The 18,861-nt window shown below is 52.1% G+C and overlaps 6 protein-coding genes across 6 annotated transcripts; 1 reads left to right on the plus strand and 5 right to left on the minus strand.

The window, feature by feature from the left end:
- The first annotated feature begins 1,038 nt into the window (after window positions 1-1,038).
- Window positions 1,039-3,490, plus strand: STEHIDRAFT_164873 (homeobox-domain-containing protein). The gene is made up of 4 exons (XM_007298915.1): window positions 1,039-1,249; window positions 1,316-1,804; window positions 1,881-2,267; window positions 2,360-3,490. The coding sequence occupies exons 1-4, from the start codon at window positions 1,056-1,058 to the stop codon at window positions 2,883-2,885; spliced, it is 1,596 nt and encodes a 531-aa protein (XP_007298977.1). The 5' UTR covers window positions 1,039-1,055; the 3' UTR covers window positions 2,886-3,490.
- Window positions 3,491-4,752: 1,262 nt separating this feature from the next.
- Window positions 4,753-5,560, minus strand: STEHIDRAFT_117612 (uncharacterized protein). The gene is made up of 2 exons (XM_007298916.1): window positions 5,016-5,560; window positions 4,753-4,961 (listed from the first exon to the last, which is right to left on the minus strand). Exons 1-2 carry the CDS (start codon window positions 5,543-5,545, stop codon window positions 4,955-4,957), a joined length of 537 nt encoding a protein of 178 aa, XP_007298978.1. The 5' UTR covers window positions 5,546-5,560; the 3' UTR covers window positions 4,753-4,954.
- A 1,690-nt stretch (window positions 5,561-7,250) lies between these two features.
- On the minus strand, window positions 7,251-9,030 carry STEHIDRAFT_45880 (Aldo/keto reductase; the record flags this gene model as incomplete). The annotated part of the gene is made up of 9 exons (XM_007297879.1): window positions 7,251-7,407; window positions 7,526-7,659; window positions 7,737-7,777; window positions 7,864-7,965; window positions 8,033-8,099; window positions 8,167-8,377; window positions 8,549-8,684; window positions 8,757-8,854; window positions 9,005-9,030. Coding segments are annotated over 9 exons (972 nt in total), but the record flags the coding sequence as incomplete, so codon positions are not given.
- An 881-nt stretch (window positions 9,031-9,911) lies between these two features.
- STEHIDRAFT_151945 (glycoside hydrolase) lies at window positions 9,912-13,722 on the minus strand (the record flags this gene model as incomplete). The annotated part of the gene is made up of 17 exons (XM_007298917.1): window positions 9,912-10,484; window positions 10,540-10,575; window positions 10,626-10,697; window positions 10,754-10,825; window positions 10,885-10,978; window positions 11,047-11,235; window positions 11,329-11,566; window positions 11,647-11,802; window positions 11,865-12,020; window positions 12,099-12,243; window positions 12,299-12,678; window positions 12,737-12,758; window positions 12,847-12,856; window positions 12,925-13,112; window positions 13,175-13,222; window positions 13,274-13,392; window positions 13,488-13,722. The coding sequence occupies 17 exons, from the start codon at window positions 13,720-13,722 to the stop codon at window positions 9,912-9,914; spliced, it is 2,733 nt and encodes a 910-aa protein (XP_007298979.1).
- A 710-nt stretch (window positions 13,723-14,432) lies between these two features.
- STEHIDRAFT_136436 (uncharacterized protein) lies at window positions 14,433-16,990 on the minus strand. The gene is made up of 2 exons (XM_007298918.1): window positions 16,312-16,990; window positions 14,433-16,249 (listed from the first exon to the last, which is right to left on the minus strand). Exons 1-2 carry the CDS (start codon window positions 16,411-16,413, stop codon window positions 14,894-14,896), a joined length of 1,458 nt encoding a protein of 485 aa, XP_007298980.1. The 5' UTR covers window positions 16,414-16,990; the 3' UTR covers window positions 14,433-14,893.
- A 1,276-nt stretch (window positions 16,991-18,266) lies between these two features.
- On the minus strand, window positions 18,267-18,642 carry STEHIDRAFT_46142 (uncharacterized protein; the record flags this gene model as incomplete). Its single annotated transcript, XM_007297903.1, has 2 exons — window positions 18,267-18,393; window positions 18,476-18,642. The coding sequence occupies 2 exons, from the start codon at window positions 18,640-18,642 to the stop codon at window positions 18,267-18,269; spliced, it is 294 nt and encodes a 97-aa protein (XP_007297965.1).
- Window positions 18,643-18,861: the final 219 nt, after the last annotated feature.

Consider the following 18,861-nt stretch of genomic DNA (forward strand, 5'->3'; position numbering starts at 1 on the left):
GCACGATGCAGCTGTAATTATGTATCGTATCATATCATGCAAACAGCAGTTGGCAGTGGCTGAAACGACAACTTGTCGTTCGAGCGACGAGGCTAGAACATTTCGCATGGGGTGCGGACGACACGGATCTAATCATGCTTTAGTAGTTTTATGTTGTTGGCGAATTTGGTTGATGGGTTTGTTATAGGTGGGTGGGTTACATGCATGGCGGGCCTTTCGGGCGGGTAGAGACCCGGTTCGGGTGTTGTAAACAGACAATCACAAGTCGGAGAGGGATGAACACAGGGACTGAGAATTTTGAGCGGAGTGTGAGCTGTCGAGCGCCTGGGGATATGTTCCTTGTGCGAACTCGCACAAGGTGCTCGTATGTTCGGGAAGGCAAAAACACCGAGAGTTTGAAAGACTGGAAGGAAGCGGGACGAAGAGACAGGGAGGGCACGAAAGGGGGTTGATGAGCAGCGGTGATGGCATGTCATGATGCAAAGAGCATGTAGCGAATGCCGACATGACGTTGCCGATTTTGAATATTTGCTGGAGCAAGGCTCAGGAGGGGACCGAAAACCGGACTACTAATGGTTGGGGCAGAAAATTAGAGCAGCTGAGGAGGAGACGGCGGTGAAGAGGCCGAGAGTGGCTCAGTGGCGTAGCCCGGCCCTGGTTGGCTGACGGAGCGTGAGATCTTGAGATTTAGAGACGCGGCGCGGCTTGACGACCTCGATGCGGTCATCTGCCACGTGCGAACATGCGACATGTCCCTACAGGCACAAACGCATCCAGTGGCTCAGCGCGGGTGAGTAATGCACGATAATGAGGACTAAATAGCGGCGACAATGAATACGACAAGAACAACGGGGAAAAGGAAGGGGATTAATATTGGCGAAGGGCGTGCAGGGCCGGGTGCTGAAGGGGAATGCAGGATCGGAGCATTTCAGTCAACCATGTAGCACCTCTTATTAGTCAGCACTTCTAATTTACATCGCTCTCACAAAAAACAGCTGCAGCGCTCTTGTTCGCGTCCGCTCTCTCCCGTCCCTACCACCACCATCTCCCCCCAAATGGACCCCGCCTTTTCGTCCTGGTCCCAGGAGGACTCGATCTCACAAAAGCAGCAGCAGTCTGACAAGGACAAGCCAAAGAAACCTCGCCATCGTCACTCGGCTCTCCAGCTAGCCGCTCTCAATGAGCTCTTTGACAGAAATGACCACCCGCCGCTCGACGAGCGCCAGGCTTTGGCAGAGCAGCTCGGAATGTACGTATCCTCTATGTCTCCTCTACCCTAACCTCCCCCCTCACACATATCGTGCTCGTCGTGCAGGGAGACAAAGACAGTCAATGCCTGGTTTCAGAATAAACGGGCCTCTACTAAAAAGCGCCATCGCGGCGGTCCCGCTCCTACTTCCACCAACCCAAACCTGGACCTCCCTCCTATATCCGCTATCCTTGCTTCTACTCCCGGCTCCTCATCCTCTGCCCCCTCTCGCTCCCTCGAACGCGACGCTTACGACGCTGACTTCCACGTACCCACACTGCCCCCACCCCGTATAAACAAGCATTCCGTTCGTCCCCACCAGGTCGTCGTACTAGAGGAGACGCCCAGACAGCACTCTCCCTTCTATGCCGGCAATGCTGACCACCACCATTCCTTCGACCGAGGCGTAACGCCACCGCCAGTGGATTTGCCAGCTCGCCCTCGTATGCGCATGCGTCCCTCTTCCCAGCAGACGGACGAACTTCGCAAATTCTATCAGGTGAACCCACACCCAACAAAGGAAGAGCGAGAGGAACTAGGACAACGGATCGGGATGTAAGTCGATCTTCCCTCGTTCTTCAACGTGATTAGATATGACTCAGCCTCGTGCCATCATGCCACTTTTCCACAGGCGCTACCAGTCCATCACAAATTGGTTCCAGAATCAGCGAAGTTTAGCCAAGAAGCGCCAGGAGGAGGATGCCGAACTCGAGGCAGAGACCGCACACAAGGAAAAGGCAGAACGCATCTACGCCTCGTTTCCGCCTGCACACAACCATCCCCCATCGCATCCTTCTCTCGCTGCTTTACTCAACAGGTCAACACGCTCCCCAAGCGCACCACCCTCCAATGCTTCCGCATCTTCCAGAGCGTCGCCCTATCGCAATCTCCTGCCTTCTCAGCGTCCCCGACGGACTCGGCCGGAGGCCCATCAGCTAGAGGCGCTTCAGAAGCTGTACAATCGCACCTCCAACCCTTCCATTGAAGAGCGCAGTGCTTTGGCACTTGAAGTGGGAATGTATGTGTTCAATCATCACGCGGTTTTAGCGCATAAGCGCCCGTTTTGCTGACCGAGCCACTCCTTGTTTCGCCATTTTTTTTTTCATGTAGGGACCTCGCCAAAGTTACGAACTGGTTCCGCAACATTCGTCAGACCGCTCGCAAGCGCACACGAAAGCATGGCGATGACGGTGACACCGACAGTCTGCCTCTTGACTCTGCGTCCGTCTCGAGAGCGGCCACACCCTCCTTTTCGTCCTCGTCGTCCACCGGCATGCGAGACCACGACATGGATACCGACCTCGACGATGGCGATCATCCTATGGACGAGGACGACCGCTACTTGCGCGTACAGCAGCCCATGCCTGTTCGTGTCCCGAGCAACTCTGATCCCGCCAGCGACGAAGAGGACCACGAACCAAAGACACCTTCGCCCGAGCCTGCTCCAATGCCCGCGCCGCGATCGTTCACCTCTGTTGCGTACATTCCTCAGCCCATCGAGCGTACACGAGAGCTGCCATTCCACGTCGACCCCGATACCTATGCAAAATTGAAGCAACTTCCTGGTCGCGTTTCCGGTGTGGAGGTCGAGGACGCCCTGCTATTGCTCGGCTTCCACCACCATATCGTGCACTAGTAATCTGGAGCTTCACTATTTATTTCGATGGCACATGATGCGGGACGCCTCTACACATTGACGGCCGTCTACCCCAGCGCGATTGCTCCCCTTCTTGTGCATAAAATACTTACTCGCCGCTGTTGCCGTACTTATATCATACTGGCATGTGTGGCGCGCCACACAATTGTTTTGTTCACCACCACCACCACCACCACTTCGTTATATTTTGTTGTTTCTGTTTTTTTATGTTATTCCTGCTGCAGCACCCCGAACGTTCTCGCACGATTTGACTCAGACTGTGACTGTTTGCAAAATATTGTACATTCCCCACCACTAAACCTTCGAATGGGTTCCGCCTTCCAAGAGAAGGACCTTGGGAAGACCATTCGCAGTAATCGACATCGTGCCATTCCTCTTTCTGTTTAACGTATTATTCTCTATGTGTCACCCTGTCTGTCGCTGTGTGTTTGTTTGTGTCTGCTCGTTTGTTTGCTCTTTCCGCCCGTCCGACTCTTATTGACACATCGAAACCTCCCTTTTTTTGTTCATCATGTTCACCGTACAATACTCTTTCTGCTCGCTCGTCCGTCCTTGTCCGACTCGAATTTGTCTCTTTCTATTTTATTGTTCTGCTCCCGCGGGCCTGTTCACGCTCTTGTTCAAGTTATAGTATTCGACAACCCTGAGACCGAGTTATCAGTAGGCTTAGGCTCTGCGTTCATTATAGCTCCTTCTGAACCTGTGATCCTCTGAAAGTAGTCCTACGGACACCACTAAAGCATTCATGAGCCGCACGGTACCTGCATGCCAGTGGATGCCTGTCCGTAACGATGTAGAACTCATTCTAGTCCGACAGGCATCCAGTGTAGTAAAGGAGTCGACCTTGCGCATGCGCTTTCTCTGTGCGGATCGACTGTGGTTAACTCTAAAACTCCAAACTGCACGACACCCTCCCACACGAGGCTTCAAGCTTCGAGATTCCTCAAGTTCCGCCACCGCATGGTGCATGGGTAAGTTGAACACACGAGACCTGGCAGGCTGCTCTTGATGTGGTGTTGATTTGGAGCTCGATAACCTAGAATTGGCTCATACCAAGCAGAATCACGAACTTGAATGCCCGCCATGTTTCTTCTGGATCGATACTGTAGTCTAAGCTTTGAACTTGAAGGTTTGCACTTAGGGTGTGATAGAGCCGGAATGGTGTTAGGCTTCGACTTCTGCGTGGTACGAGCACGCGAAAAGTTCAAAAGGGGGTAGGTCATTGCCAACGATTGAGTTGCCAGTCCGCCCGAGGATCTGTGTCAGGCAGGCTGAACCTGTTGGCGGTTCGACCCGCTTCGCTGACCCGTGTTGTATCTACGCCAGACTACTAGGCTATGCCGGATGCTCGAGCTAATATGATGGACTTTCCGTTGCTGGCCCAATCCTAGAGGAATCCAGTAAGAGAGAGCTGTGTTCTTCCTGGTCCGAGGAAGGATTCACACCCGTCATGCATGTATCGTACTACATAGCACTTACCCCAATTGTCAACCGTTCTTACCATGATATCAAGCGCCACTGACGCTATCGCTAGCCTGAGTATTTCTCGCCGGACATACGACCAAGAGGAGCAGTACGAGCACAGGCAGAAGCAGTAGGGCGCCGCAATAATGTCGGCATCCTTCTTACAACTTTCCACGGATAGAATTTTCAAGCGTCCGAGGCCACAGGATCAGATCGCGTGTCTGTTCTCTCACCGTCGTTGCATGATTGTATCTGGGCACAAGCTACAGACGGGGAAGCGTATTGTTGTCGATGATACAATGGATCCCGAGGCTGTCGGGCGTTATGCGCTACAGGTGAAAATACAGGGTTAATCTTCTGCCGAAAGGGGCCATTTATGGATCGCAGAGGGGTCTTGAAGATTGTTCGAAAATAGAGGCAGAGAGAAAAGGAAATCCAAAAATGAAATGTCACATGTATCCATCCGTAGTGGTGAGAGATGCTGATGATGCAAGAGAAGCGGATAAGGTATAGGGATGCAGGTATCCAAATATGTGACGGTGCGAGTGCGAAGGGAGAAGAAGATCGGTCCTGTATTCCGCGTACTAGATGCTACGGGTAGCCGTGAGTAAATAGTCTCAGGTTCTAAGACATGGAATGACCAACCATTCTGGCGTTATCGTAAGAGCGAGAGTGAAACTGCACAAAGCTCCCAAAACGACAAGTACTAGTAGGTTTCTCTCCACGTAGGTACGTGTGACCTCGATGGCGGTGGACTTTCGAGCCCTTGTGCGTCCCAACCCAACCTCATCGGTACGAGAGGCGATGTACTCTGCTGATGTTCGCTGAGCATCCTTGATCAACCTTGATGCGCTTCCAGGAGATCTGTCGAGGTCGCAGAAAGTCGGTAGAGCGAGGGTGCGGGCGAGGTGACAGAGTGCACTGTCCCGCTGTTCTGCGCCGCGCGGTGCGAATGAAGACGGCGATGAGATGATCCATGAAGTGTCTTGCTCCAAGATGATATCGATACCATCCCGCTTCCTCTCCAGTGCCAGTTCAACCTCATCCTCATTACGCCTTCGGCAAACCAGCTCGCAGTCGGCCTCCTCCTTCAATACTTCGGCAACGACGTCCCATATCGGTCGGCCTCCCGGTGCAAGACGCGAAAGACGATTCTCCAGCCATGCATGGGGCATGTGCTGAGGAGCGCGAAGAGAGTGATTTGTGGATGTGATATCGTTCATCGAAGAGAGAGGCGAAATAGGATTATTAGGTATACGGACTCCAAAGATTCTGTCGCGTGTGTCCAGTGTGAAGTGTGCTCCGATGTTGACCTCGAGTTCCCTCTCCCTCTGACGCCACTCTTGCACCATAACTCTGCCACCCCCTACATCCCACATCCCACACCGACACCCTGCCCCAAGCTCTGTGTCTGACTCAAGGATTGGCCAGTTGAGGACGTCTTCGCCATAAACGTCGACGTTGTATGCGAGGCAGTTTGTGCAGAACTCGCGGGCACGAAAGATCAAGGCAGAAGAGAGTGCATGCGCACTGGAAGAGATGAGGGTAGATATGATTGACCGGTGGAGATGGGACCTGACGATAAGGAGTAGTTCGGGGGGTAGTGAGACAAGAGTGAATGTTTGTGCATGGGACGCTGCTACTCGCAGGGTTCCGCATGATTGCAGAGATATAATCTTGTCGAGAATGATCAGCTCGGGTGACAAATGGGCGAGGACTGCATGGGCGAGATACATCCGGGAGGCAAGGAAGCGCTGACTATCTGCGAAGTCGAACATAGCGGAGAGGGCTACAAGCGCAGGATGGGTGAGCAGACCGCGGACAATGAGAGTTGAAGCAAGCTTTTATAGGGCTTCGCGATATCACGATCGAAAGCACAGCAAGAAGCTAGAAAGAACATCATGGTCGGATACTCTGCGAGGGAACCTGTGACCCCCAAGGTTCAAGTTACCTCAAGCCGCATCATCTCGCAATAACTTAGAAGCCCAGTAGCGAGTGAAGTCGCCGTGGTGCCTCTTCCGTTGCACCTCATGTTAGTGAGAAGATACACCAACCTAGTCACGACGATAGACGCTTGCGCTGCATCTAGTAGCCGATGAAGAACACCGACTCCCATGAAACGGTTGTATACGGGGTAAAACAGTCAAAGAATCGTGAATATCGGGGCCACTGCAAAGGGCGGTAAGTTATTTGGACCGTATCTAGGGAAAAGTGTGGTGTTAGTTTTCCTCGCAGCGGAAGAGTTGTTCACCATCGAGAGTTCATGGGAACTTACCATATTCTTTCTCCGTACATTCTCAGGAGACCGCCAATTATCCTCTGAGCCGCATCTGATGAACACAACCTCGGACCGCACTCACCTACCGATTTCCGAAGACAGCAGCCTCATATACTTAGCATCACTGAGCTCGCAGGCCGGGCTAGACTAGAGAGCTCGCTACAGATGGACATCGTGAATTTCATCAGCTAGTTTGATGGTTTGTTCGTAGTGGCAAGGAGAGTGTGGTGCAGTGCTCCTGCTCGCGAGGAACTTACATACACCAAGAGTTCTATCGGAGCGCCAAATAAGGTGGCGGTATCATCGAGTGCACTTTCCCCTTTTGGTGCCACACTACGACAAACTTATGGGCCACGTTCGGTGCAACCAGATCAAACGATGTTTATTCTTTATAGACACCAAGCCTGAAGTAGCTCGACCTGAAGAGAATGGCGCGCTTCTCACATTTGGAAAGTTCTCTACATTGGAGGACAGGTATGGCCAGTGGGATTTTCAAGGTATCAGATTCACAGGCCCCAGAAATTTCATTCATCGTGACCAGTCAGTTACAGTATACAGATTCATACTCCTACGCGTCGTCTGACGATACTTTCCCGAGTTCCTCAACCCCAGAGGTGCAATACCTGCGATGGCACACCATCGATGTACCGGGACCCTTGCACAGGATGCTTTGCCAAGAGAGCATCGATCTCCTTCAAGTCTTCAGCGCTGAGAACTATCTCACCACCGACCATATTCTCGAGCGTACGTTCCGCCTTCCTAGATTCATTGAAATGGAACGTTGTCAGAGTCAAAAATCAATTGGAGGAGTCAAACGGGCAAAGGGGGTAAGACACCGTCTCGAAATAGAAATAGCAAAGATGTGTGAAAGACGTACGAAGAGCCCGGGATGGGAATGATATGCTGCCCAAGGGAGGACACCCAAGCGATGCAAAGCTGAGCAGACGTGCACCCTTTTTTGGCGGCAAGGGCTTTGAGCGCGTCGACCACGGCGGCATTATTCTTCATCACCTGTTGGTTCAGATACACGCATATTTAGCATAGATCGATGGAGGGCAGTGGTCAGATAGGGGAAGAAGAAGTTTTACCTCATCGCTGAAGCGGGTGTAGCGTTTGCGGATATCTCCCTCTACATCGCACGAGCACGTATTGCGAGAAATGTACGAGCGGACAGTCAGTGGAGCCGCGATTGTATATGTGGTCAGCTGTGCTCACCCTCGAGATCATCATTCTTTGTGATTTTGCCAGTCAAGAAACCTCTGCCGAGAGGCGAGTAAGCAAGGATGGCGACGTTGTTCTCCTTGCAGGCTGCAATGACTACAAGAGAGAGTTGCTCAGCGACCAGGAGCAAGATATAGCCAGATTAGCCGTCGTTGAAGCATACCATTCTTAGTTTCCTCTTCATAGCTCCACAAGCTGACTTCGATCTCGCAAGTCACAATGGGAAGGATCTAGCGCATAGCCTCATAGCCCATTAGACTATATCACAAGCCATACATGTTCCACGAAATCACTGACCTTGCTCGCTCTCCTGATCGTCTCTCCTCCAACTTCCGACAACCCGACGTCCTTGAAGAGGCCCTCCTCCTTCAGGGCCTTCAAAGTACGCATCACATCTTCGAGTGGGAATTTCGACTGTTCCATCCTCGCGGGCTCGAAAACATCGATCGCGTGTGTACCGCGGAGTTTGGCAAGACAGTTCTCGACTGAGGCACGCAGGCCTTCGGGACTAAGTTAGGGGAAAGAAGATTATTCAGTGTACGAGGTTGTGAATGCGACGCGATTGATAAACAGAATAGAATGAGACTGACGACAGGTTCACCCCAACACCAACCTTCACTCCACCCTAGAATATGATGTGGATATGCCGACGCCGATGGACATGCCAGTGGTCAGATACTGACTACCAGACGGAGAAGAACCGAGGCACACCTTAACGACCAAAAACGCTTTTTCAACGTACTCGGGGTACTTCTCGAAGAAACGCGCAATGAGCTCTAGGTTGGCCTCGGGAGGGTTGAAACCATAGAACTCCGCTGTAGAACAGATCACCAACCACATCATTTCAGTATCCAATACTAACGGCAAGGTGACGGAGGGGTATGTACCACTGTTGAGCACCATCTTCACCCCAGGAGGTAATTTGTCCATGCCAGCTTTCATAGACTCAAAACATTGTTCGTCTGGGACAGGAGTGGGGATCCATCTGCGGAGGAAAAAAACGAACATGAGCAATACCATGCAGGCGATGAGGCCCATCGTCCATGTTTATTCCACGGCGGTTCGACTTCGCCAGAGAGGAAAATCCGATGGCCGCCGCGAAGTACACAGTAGGACAGAGCATGAAAACACGAACGTCATCATCATAAGTCCATGCTGTATTTGATTCAGAAAGTATCAGCGACATTCTCGAGACCAGTCACCATGAGCCGGGACAGTAGTGGGATCAAACATACACCAATCTTGTAGACGGTAGTGCCAGCTGCAGTTCCACCAAGAGTGACAGTAGCCATGTCGGATACGGCGTCGGATGTGTGTATGGGTGAGTCTAGTGGTATAGCGAAGAGATAGGGGCTAAGACGATGTCGGTGCGAGATCTAAAGGACAGGTGGACAAACACACCTCCTTATATATCTATATTTGAACCCCTGCCTTCAAAGGTACGTACTTACCACGATATTCGTGGAAGTGGATCAAGGAAATCCTATACTATCTACGTCCACCACGGCCCACTGAGAAATCCGACGAACCTACACCGTTGTTTTGCAATTGACTTGCTCTCGGATGGTTGCGCACTGGATATATTTACCAATTAACGCACTCATGCAGAAATGAGGATGTGGGTCCGTCCGTTTCCTTCCAATCCACTCATGTCCGTTCCGTGGCAGACGCAAGCCCCTGTTGCTCGGCATCCATGACGGCCCCGATGTCCATTTCAGGGGCTTAAGCGCCCAATCTGAAACGCGAGACTTTGTTGATCTAATCTAATCTTCAGAGCGTCGGATTACATTTGTGGCTGGTCCTTTGTTGTTTGACGGAGGGTGCTCGATCTAGTTGTACGCAGAACATACAATAACATTGCTCTGAGCACGGAAGCCGCAATCCGTACCGCCGTGCGTCCTTCATGACAGCCATTATACCTCAATGAGGCTGAAGTCCAAGTGCAGTCAGATTCAAACGCTTATTATTAGCAGCGAGGGTGTCATCATGAAAGACACAGTGCCGCAACATGCTTATTTCTCCGGTTACATAGCCCCATCCTGCTAAACTACACTGGCCTTCTCCTTTCCAAGCCAAGCTGCCCTAACCTTTCTCCCAGCGAGACCTCGTGCCACGACCACACGGTCATCCTGCGGCACCACATCCAACGCATTATCACTCCACTTGACTTCTCCCTCTCCATCCAGTTCTTCGATGCTCAGAACCAGACCCTTCACCGGCTTCTCGACGCTGATATATATGTGATCTCCATCTTTTATCGATAGCCGTAGTCCCACCTTCTCTACGCTCGGAAGGTCAAGATGTTTGAATGGCTGTGGCCAATCGGTGTATCGTGCGACAACGGTCGATGTCTCTTTATCCAGGAGCCTTGCATGGACGACGATTGATGAAGTAGATGAAGGGTCACTCGGATTTGGGCTGGGTACAGGGTGGTCGCCCAATTCCGTGGATTGATTAGGAAGAAGGGATATCGGCTGGGCGGATTGCTTTTCCCATGAAGAGCAGAGATCGTATGCATGTAGCTCAAGGATCAGATCACGCTTCTGGAGTGTACTGTTGGTACCCCATATAGCGAGCGTGGCCGACTGTGTTTGGAACGCTCCGAACTCGTAGTTCTTCGGAAGGAAATCAGTTACGACCGAAGTTAGTTGGAAAAAGACGTCTGCCCACCTGCTTCGGCCGGTCATTCTCGCGATTTCTTTCGACCTGGAAGGATATGAGGTCGATCAAATATATATCACAAGCAGCAGACAGACCGTCCTGTATATCCCGATTGTGATTGGATTCAGCTCCCTAGCGATGGTGTAATAGACTGGTTTGGGTCGCAACTACGCAATCTGAGGTTAACGATAGATTCAGGTATACCATCTACGAGGACGCTCACAAAATAATCTGCGATGGCCCAAGACGTCACCGGCCATGTATCATTACTCTGCCATACCAGAACACCTGCGTTCTACCGGGTGCATCAGTGCGAGAGGTCACCTCGCCCATAATGAAGATAAGAACACGTACATATTCTTTACCCTTGCCTCTCCACTCTCGCCTCCAAACCCGATACGCATAGCTCACGGCTTCGCTCTGCATCAGCTGGGTCTGGTACACATGCCTATATAGGATCAAGAAAAAGTGTTATTAACCAAATAAACCCGATATAAGAGGGAGTATACCACTCACGTTTCGAGGTCAGCTGTCAGCCTGAACATCTCATTCATAGGTATCGCAAAGCGCCTCTCAAACATTCCTGCCCGGCAATGTTGTGCCATAATCTTCGATTGTGCGAAATTCTGCTTGGGATCGTCCCGGAGAGAGCCCATCCAGTAGTGTACCGTCCGCAGGTCGGGCATTCCGGGCATACCGAACTCACTAGATGGTAATGAACATGTTAGTGAAATGAGCATACAGAAATGCGAAATCTTGGATGCTTGCCTGACGAATCGTCCACCCATACTTTCATACTCCTGCCACGGCCTCTCCTTGCCACCCCACACATTCCACTGATGAACGTCTCCGATAGTAGGATCAGACGTATCCCAACCTTTTCCACCATAGGGAGAGCCGCGGTGGTATGGGATAGGCTGCGCATCGGAAGACGAGGAGGACGTAAGGCGCTCTACGGTAGAAGGTAGGACATCTTCGTAGAGCACTCGTGCTGGCAGCTGATCGATACCGCCCCACTGGAGAACCATCTGGTAATCTAGTTATCGACAATAGACGTCAGTCAGAAACCGTGTCAAGAAACAGTTATCAGGAGATTATGTGGTCTATGGTGCGCACCTTCGTTATTGCCGCAGAAGATGGCGACAGATGGATGATGCCTCAGTCGTAGCACATTGTCTTCTGCCTCCTTCTTGACACTCTCTACGAACTCGGAGTATGCAGGATAGACGCCACATGCAAACTGAAAGTCCTGCCAGACGAGCAGCCCGAGCTCTGTAATACAAAGAACAAATTTAAATATGCAGGCAAATAACGGAGCCCGGAAAAGCACTCACCGTCACAAATGTCATAGAAGACATCAGGCTCGTAGATACCTCCACCCCATAGCCGAACCATGTTCTGATTTCCGTCTCTTAGCAGCGTCAACCACGCACGATACCTCTCAGCCGTGATCGTGGTCAAGAAGTTGTCCGCGGGGATCCAATTCGAGCCTGAGCCAAACGGTCAAAAAGTGAGAAGAACACGATAGATGCGACATCGGTAGAAAGGTGTCGAGGTTTGGCACATACCACCCATGAACATCCGTACTCCGTTGATTTGGAACAAGAAAGTCGTTCCCTTGCCGTACTGGTCCGCCTCCTCGAGGGGTTCTTGTATCAACTCGACGCGACGGAAACCCAATCGGTGAGATTTCGAATCCAAGATAGCATCCGCCTATATGTAAGATAGTCAGAAAATGATTTCGACAAGAAGAATATCGAAAACTAACCTGATCCAACAAGGTCACTTCTACCGTGTACAAATGTTGACTTCCATATCCAACAGGCCACCATAGTTGTACTTCTGCATCTTCGAAGTTCCACTCAACGACTTTCACCACCTGGGCCACGCCCCCTTCACCATCGCCGCCCTGGATAGAATCGATCTTCAGATCGACTTCGGCTGTACGTATCACATTTCCGCTCAGGTCTTTGAGTGTAACGCTGGCGCGCGGCACAGATTTCAAAGACGTGGCGTCGACGCCTGCAAGCGCGAGATCCAAGACGAATGAGGGCTTGAGGGTGGCTGATACGAGGGCCTGTGCGTGAATTGAGCTTAGGCGGACGGTGGACTTGGCGTAAGTGAGAAGATGTATCGAGCGGTAGGGGCCTGTTCAACCATCAAGATGAGAGCATATCGGGAGGAACAAAATATATCCATGACAGACCAGCAGTCATCAGTTCCGGGCCCTGGAGGTACGATAGGGTACGTATGTGCGCGTGCAGGCAGGTCAATTAGTTTGCTTGACCTTTTGGATGGTGTTCAATCACGACTCACCCAGTCCCATCTGTATTACACAAATAAGCTTTCGGCCATAAAAATCGGCTGTCTGGGACGCTAAATGGATTGACATACCGCCACCCGTACTGAGCCTTGCGTACATATACACGGCTTGGATCTCCCAGGTTGCATGATCCAGCGCGTACCCTCCCGTACTTTGCCTCCAGCGCCTTCCCGATGGCGTATGCCGACTTGAAATGCAGAAGCAGTGTATTCGTCTGGCCAGATCCCCAAAGCAAGAGGCCTGCATTCTTGATAGGGACCTGATAGTGGGGAGCATCTTCTCAACCAACTCAAGACATGAGCTATGGAAATGTAGGCTTACGCGGTAAGTCCTGAACATGTTGTCTGCAGACAGTATTTGTTCTCCATTCTGGGCTGGGGTCAGTATGTGTTGTTGTTAGAGATTTGGAGATTGACTGACGAGGTAGACGTCTGCGAACGTATCCAACCCCTCGAACACCAACTCAGCGTCCAGCTCAAGATTCTCATCCTTCGCCACACTGAACGTCGTCTTGTACAACCATTCCTCCATTCCTACCCCTATTAGTGCCCAAAAATCCGGACAACGACGTCAGAACGCCACCTCTCTCGTGTCAAGCTCAACCTCACATCGCGATGGGAAAAAAGAGACGCACATTGTACTTTATGCTCGTTGAACTCGACGTACGGATCCGGGATCATTCCCGCCTTGAGCAACTCCACATGTACCTCCGACGGAAAAGCCGTAACAGCGCGCCACTTCAACCCCTGAGCATCGTCTGAACCGTCTTCGCTCTTTGTGGTGGAAAGCTCTTCGAGAACAGACTGGACGGACTTGTCTCGCTGCTTCCACTCCCAGTTCTGGTGAATCTCGATGGATTGGACGGTCATACCAGCGGTTCAGAGCCAGTAGTATCGCAACAGGTCGGCTTCGAATGTGGATATGGTAGGTCGCCTTGATGCGAAGAGGATGGGGGTACCGGTGCCAAGATCCACAGTATTCAAACGGCAAGTTTATATGTCCACCGTCCGCTCGATGCTCGATGCTCGGAGACCCGTAATCATACTCGATATCCAGAATCTGTATCGCATCGAGGACATCACATGCTCCTGGAAGACAAAACGGACCGAGCTCAGATACTTAGAAGTTTCCGGCGTCGCAAAAACGAAGATAACAGGACGCTCAAATTCCTGTATAGAATAATATCTAGTACAAAGGCCGATGACAGAGAAGTGCAGGGTTCCAAGCAAACTGGAGACGGATATGACCTGGTCACCTCGGAAGGATCACTGGCAGTTCAAGTTGAGAGCAAGGAGTGGCGCCGTCATAGTGGCACTTCCTGAGCCTCCGGCCCGCACGATCCCGGTTGGCAGCGGCGGCGGGCCACACTCGGGCCACACTCTTTGCCACAAGCCTTTAAATTTGACAGACATACTTTGAGTTGCATGGTATCGAGACACATATGAGTACGGCCAATCTCACATTACCGAACCACTATATACCCTATGCCATCATTAGCGAAAGATGCAGCCTCGGCCGAATGATACGATGAGAGTTTCGTGAGCTGGAGGAGTCAGGACAGAGACGAACGAGGACGGATGAACATGGTATGACACGACAAAGCAAGGTATACGACAGAGTGGGGAGTGGGATGATTCGTGAAATGTTGAGTGTAAGATGCGAGGGTGGAGATGTGTCTGAGAATATGGACATGGATAAGGATACAACATGCAACTGGCGACCCATCAGATCGACACCGACGATGAGAAAAGGGACCATTAGGAAGGAGGACGTTATGTGCGTAAGAACTAGACAGGAGATGACTGCTCAATAGGACGTGAGGGCTAGGACGAAGATTAGTCGTGTAGGGTGTACCGTTAAGGATGCTGAAAGACAGATGAAGAGATGCATTTACAAGAGGTATACAGATGCTGAGTATAATTACGTATGCGATGAGGGATATGCGAGACGAGACGGAGTCGATAGAGAAAAACCAGGATAGAGAAAAAATCAGAGGGAACCACTAGATATCAGTCATTAAGGTGGAGACCAGAAATCAAATCACTGAACAACAGAAGGAACAGGAGCAGAGGCAGAACCGACCGCCGGTAGGCTCTCTCTTCTCTGACTCTGTTCCTTCTCACCGTTCCCCCCATCGATCGACCGCTTCTCTGCACTCGTCAAAGGGTGGCCAGCCGGGGCAGAGGGCGCCGACGCTCGCTTTCTCCTGGTCCAGAGTCCCGTCACATCACCACCCGCGATAGGTGTCGGGACGTTATAAGGTGCCTCGTATGGTTTTGTGCGTGGTATGGGGGCCCCAACCGGTGAAGTCGACGACGCTAGAGATGACGGTGGTATCGATATCGAATGTCGTGAACCGAACAAAGAAGAAAATCGACGACGCCGTGACGAAGGAGAAAGGTTTGAGTTCGGAGGGGTAGATACCGACTTGTGTGCAGGTGTGTGGGCGGCGTCACTGACAGCAGTGCTCAGGGAAGTCGAAGGTGTAACGGTTGAAGGTAGATCGCTCTCCATCGTTTCGGGCGACGAAACCAGATGTAGTGCTCCCGTGACAATGCGTGGCGTCCGTACCGACGTCGACGGCCTCAGTGAAAACCCAGCGAACCGCCCTCTGCTTTTACCACTCTCGCTCGTTGCCTTGCCATGCGCACTATCCTTCATCTTTCCTTTCCGTGAAACTCCCCCGGTGGTCGCGCTCCGCCCTACCGGTTTCCCTACATCGTCCAAAATCTCACCAAACTCGTCCACACTGCCAGCTTCTGCATGAGATCGCCCCATTGCACCCGTACTGTGTGATCTCTTCTGGGACGGCCTCGACGGCCCAGGCGCGGTCGAAGGGCGCCTACCAAAAAACCCTATGTGAGGCCTCCTGTGCGCCATCGAAGTCGAACAAGAGGGTGTGGCTGTTGCTGCTGGAGTTCCTTCGGATATCAAGGTCTCATCAGATGGGAGCGAGAGTGGCGACGTGACATCCGTGGATATGGATCTGTACACGGCTGTGGGTGAGGGCGGGTCATTGCGCGCAAGAAACGTCTTGGCTTTCCGAGCCTTGGCCTTCGCGCAGAGAATGCTGGATCCACGTGAAGGGGGAGGGGTCGGGAGCGCGGAAGGTTCGGAGAAGGAAAGCGGACGAGGGGGTTTGGGGCGGATGACTTCGAACGAGGGTGGAAAGGTGACGGAAGGTGCGTGGGACTCGGCCACCGTTGACAGATCAAGTTCTACCGACTCCGTTGGTTTAAATGGGAGAAGCAGAAGAGGCGGCGGGCGGGCATGCTGTCGCTTCGCCTTGGGCTGAGGGATGGGTTTGATAGCAGGACGTGGTCGTGCAGGGGAAGGTTGGGGAACGGATGGACGAAGGGAGGGAATGACCCAGTACAACCAACCCATGACCATGCTCTGTTCGAGACATGCTGTGTGAGACGGCGATGTAACAGTTGATATTAGGGGACCTTACGTACCGTCATGAAACCAGCAACGCCAACGGTAAACGCAGCAGCGACGATGACCGCACGCGACAGCGGGGACTCAGATGCATGAACAGTCTGAGTAACGCTAGACATACGTGCTGCGACTGAGGATATGGTGAGAGTCGAGCTTGAAGGAAATACGCCTGAGATATTCCTTGTGGTGAAGGGCTTGACGCGAGATCGAGCAACAAAGTATGCCAAGGCTGGAAGTGGCGCGAGTTGGAATTCAAAGAACAGGGATTCTGCTCCATATACCAACCCAATTGTGTGGGCTTCACTGAGTGCAGGGATAGACCAAGGCGAGCACAGAGTGATCCGAGATCGTAACAGCGGAGAGGGTTTGCGGGTCCAGAAATCCTGAGCGCTGAGACGAAGAAGAAAAGCCGACAGAAAAATTGCCGGATAACCTGTCTAAAAGCGATTGACAATCGATGGTGACAGTGTCTTTGCCGGTCGACAACGACAGCAAGCCGGAGGACCGCTGAGGCAGCGGGGATGCGTCAGCGGGCGAAGACAACGGGCGAAGACAATGGATGTCGCGAGCAGCCCGGTTTTGTCCTTAGCGAAGTTGGTGGTGCTGCCAGAATGTGGAACGATGGCGCCTGGGTGTCGCGGGCGGCGAGAGTCAGAGAACGCAACAGGAAAGCAGAAGAGGAGCGCATCATTGAACATGGTACGACTTCGAGATCCCGCTTTCGTACCAGCGCTTCACAGTCTTCACTCCATTCACTCCTCGGCATTCCCCGTATTCGCCACGTTCTTGAAGACCGCTATTGTTGCGTTCGGGCCTTGGCGTTCTATTACTTATCCTCTTGTGCAAGCATACGCTGAACCGGTAGGCACTGCTCATTTACTGCATAGATATCGATACTCCTCTCAACATGCATCGGGCAGACTCGCACCCTCAGCGCTGACACGTGCTTACACTCCCCTGAAGGATCCCACAATGCCCCGCGATCTGACATGATAAAATATGAGTACTACTAGTCCTCGTCGGGGCCCGCACTGGGACAATTGATGGAGTGGAACAATTAATTCTGAATCGTGCGATTCCGGTCGGTTTTTCGACCAATGTACATAAGTAGACGCCCTGTTGCGGTGGCACCTGGGCGTCTAACTCTAATCCATTGCGAGATGTGATGAGTGCTCACCCTGGCCGTCCTCAGCTTGAGAACCTCACCCATAACACACAATGACTCCATAGCATGACTCCTCGAACATCAACAACATTCATGAGGGTCCTTACCATGCCAGTTTAGGCCGTGTCAATATTGCGTGGACTGACTGGGCCACACGTTCGAAGGGGACCGGAATATCGGTCGCAGCTGGAGTAAAAGAAATGTCTGAATCAGATTACACAGCTCATCAAGCCACCCTGTCGGCGATGCGAACCAGAAGAAAAAGATCACGTCCGTACTGTATGTTCTGTAATACAATGAATGCAGAGCTACACGGTCCGTCTTCTCCAACGACATGTCCCGCCGAGGTGTTAGTGGACTGGAAATCAGAGGCGTACGTGAAAAGTATCAAAGGGGATGGGTAGAAGTGGTGAAAGGATAGGCGTAATATAGTCTGTGTGAATGGGAAAAGAATAAGAATAAAATTGGAGCTGAAAGACCAATAGTCAAAGTCAAAAGTCTATGGCGTGAAAAGCCCGTCGTGTTCTCCCTTTCCTCCCCTCTCGTCCAAGAAACCAACGGCGAAAGGAGGAAGAAAATGAAAAGAACCGACGTCCGAGCCTACACGCCCACCCTCATACTCGTCAAAAGTCCATCATCTCCGGTCTCAGCGCACGGCGGTCTCCTCACCTACTCTACTCCAGAGTTCCGAAGGGCCGGCAGCGAAGACCGAACGAAACATAAAAGGAATGGCGGGTATTGTCTGTCAGAATCTGACTCTAGTAGTGTCGAAACGTCTAACTTTTCGACCTGATGCTGGGTCTGAATCTAATCGAGGCGCTCGCAAGAGTTGCCGGCCGCAGAGACGACCCAACCGGACTCGCAGGTGTTGACCTGGCAGCCTCCGATGACGCAAGAAACGCTCTGTACACCAGGGATCTCCATACAGTTGTGGCTACAGAACAGAACATGACGTTGAAGGGGAGTGCGACAGTCAGCACACAAAGGCACAGATAAGGAAAGATAAAGGTACGCACGAAGGCTCCAAAATCCCGCATCCACCGCAGCTCTCGAGATCCGTCTGGAAATCGACGCACTCGAACCCGTTGCTGAGCAATTCATCGAGAGTGTTAGGATGCGAAGTCGAGAGAGGGCAGACAGAGAGCTCGGAGGGGCAGAGCTTCTTCGAGAGATCCGAGCCCATCGGGGACTGCTCGCTCAACGATCGCTTCTTCGGGGACGGGGCGGGCGCACGCTTCACAGGTGTCTGCGAGGGCGAGGCGCGCTTCACAGGTGTCTGCGAGGGCGAGGCACGCTTGGAAGGTGTGGCGCGTTTGGATGGAGTAGCACGTTTGGAGGGAGTCGCGCGCTTTGACGGGAGGCTGCGCTTTGACGGTGTCATTCCTGCAAAGGCACGCTTTGA

The sequence above is a fragment of the Stereum hirsutum genome (assembly GCF_000264905.1).
Source record: "Stereum hirsutum FP-91666 SS1 unplaced genomic scaffold STEHIscaffold_1, whole genome shotgun sequence".
Classification (NCBI taxonomy): domain Eukaryota; kingdom Fungi; phylum Basidiomycota; class Agaricomycetes; order Russulales; family Stereaceae; genus Stereum; species Stereum hirsutum.

Excerpts from the sequence above, each read along its gene's own strand:
- STEHIDRAFT_164873 (XM_007298915.1), top strand. The coding sequence starts at position 1,056 with ATGGACCCCGCCTTTTCGTCCTGGTCCCAGGAGGACTCGATCTCACAA. Across the intron at positions 1,805-1,880 it reads CTAGGACAACGGATCGGGAT|GCGCTACCAGTCCATCACAA; the intron begins GTAAGTCGATCT and ends ACTTTTCCACAG. Across the intron at positions 2,268-2,359 it reads TTGGCACTTGAAGTGGGAAT|GGACCTCGCCAAAGTTACGA; the intron begins GTATGTGTTCAA and ends TTTTTCATGTAG.
- STEHIDRAFT_117612 (XM_007298916.1), bottom strand. The coding sequence starts at position 5,545 with ATGCCCCATGCATGGCTGGAGAATCGTCTTTCGCGTCTTGCACCGGGA.
- STEHIDRAFT_136436 (XM_007298918.1), bottom strand. The coding sequence starts at position 16,413 with ATGTCTAGCGTTACTCAGACTGTTCATGCATCTGAGTCCCCGCTGTCG. Across the intron at positions 16,250-16,311 it reads GCGTTGCTGGTTTCATGACG|AGCATGGTCATGGGTTGGTT; the intron begins GTACGTAAGGTC and ends TGTCTCGAACAG.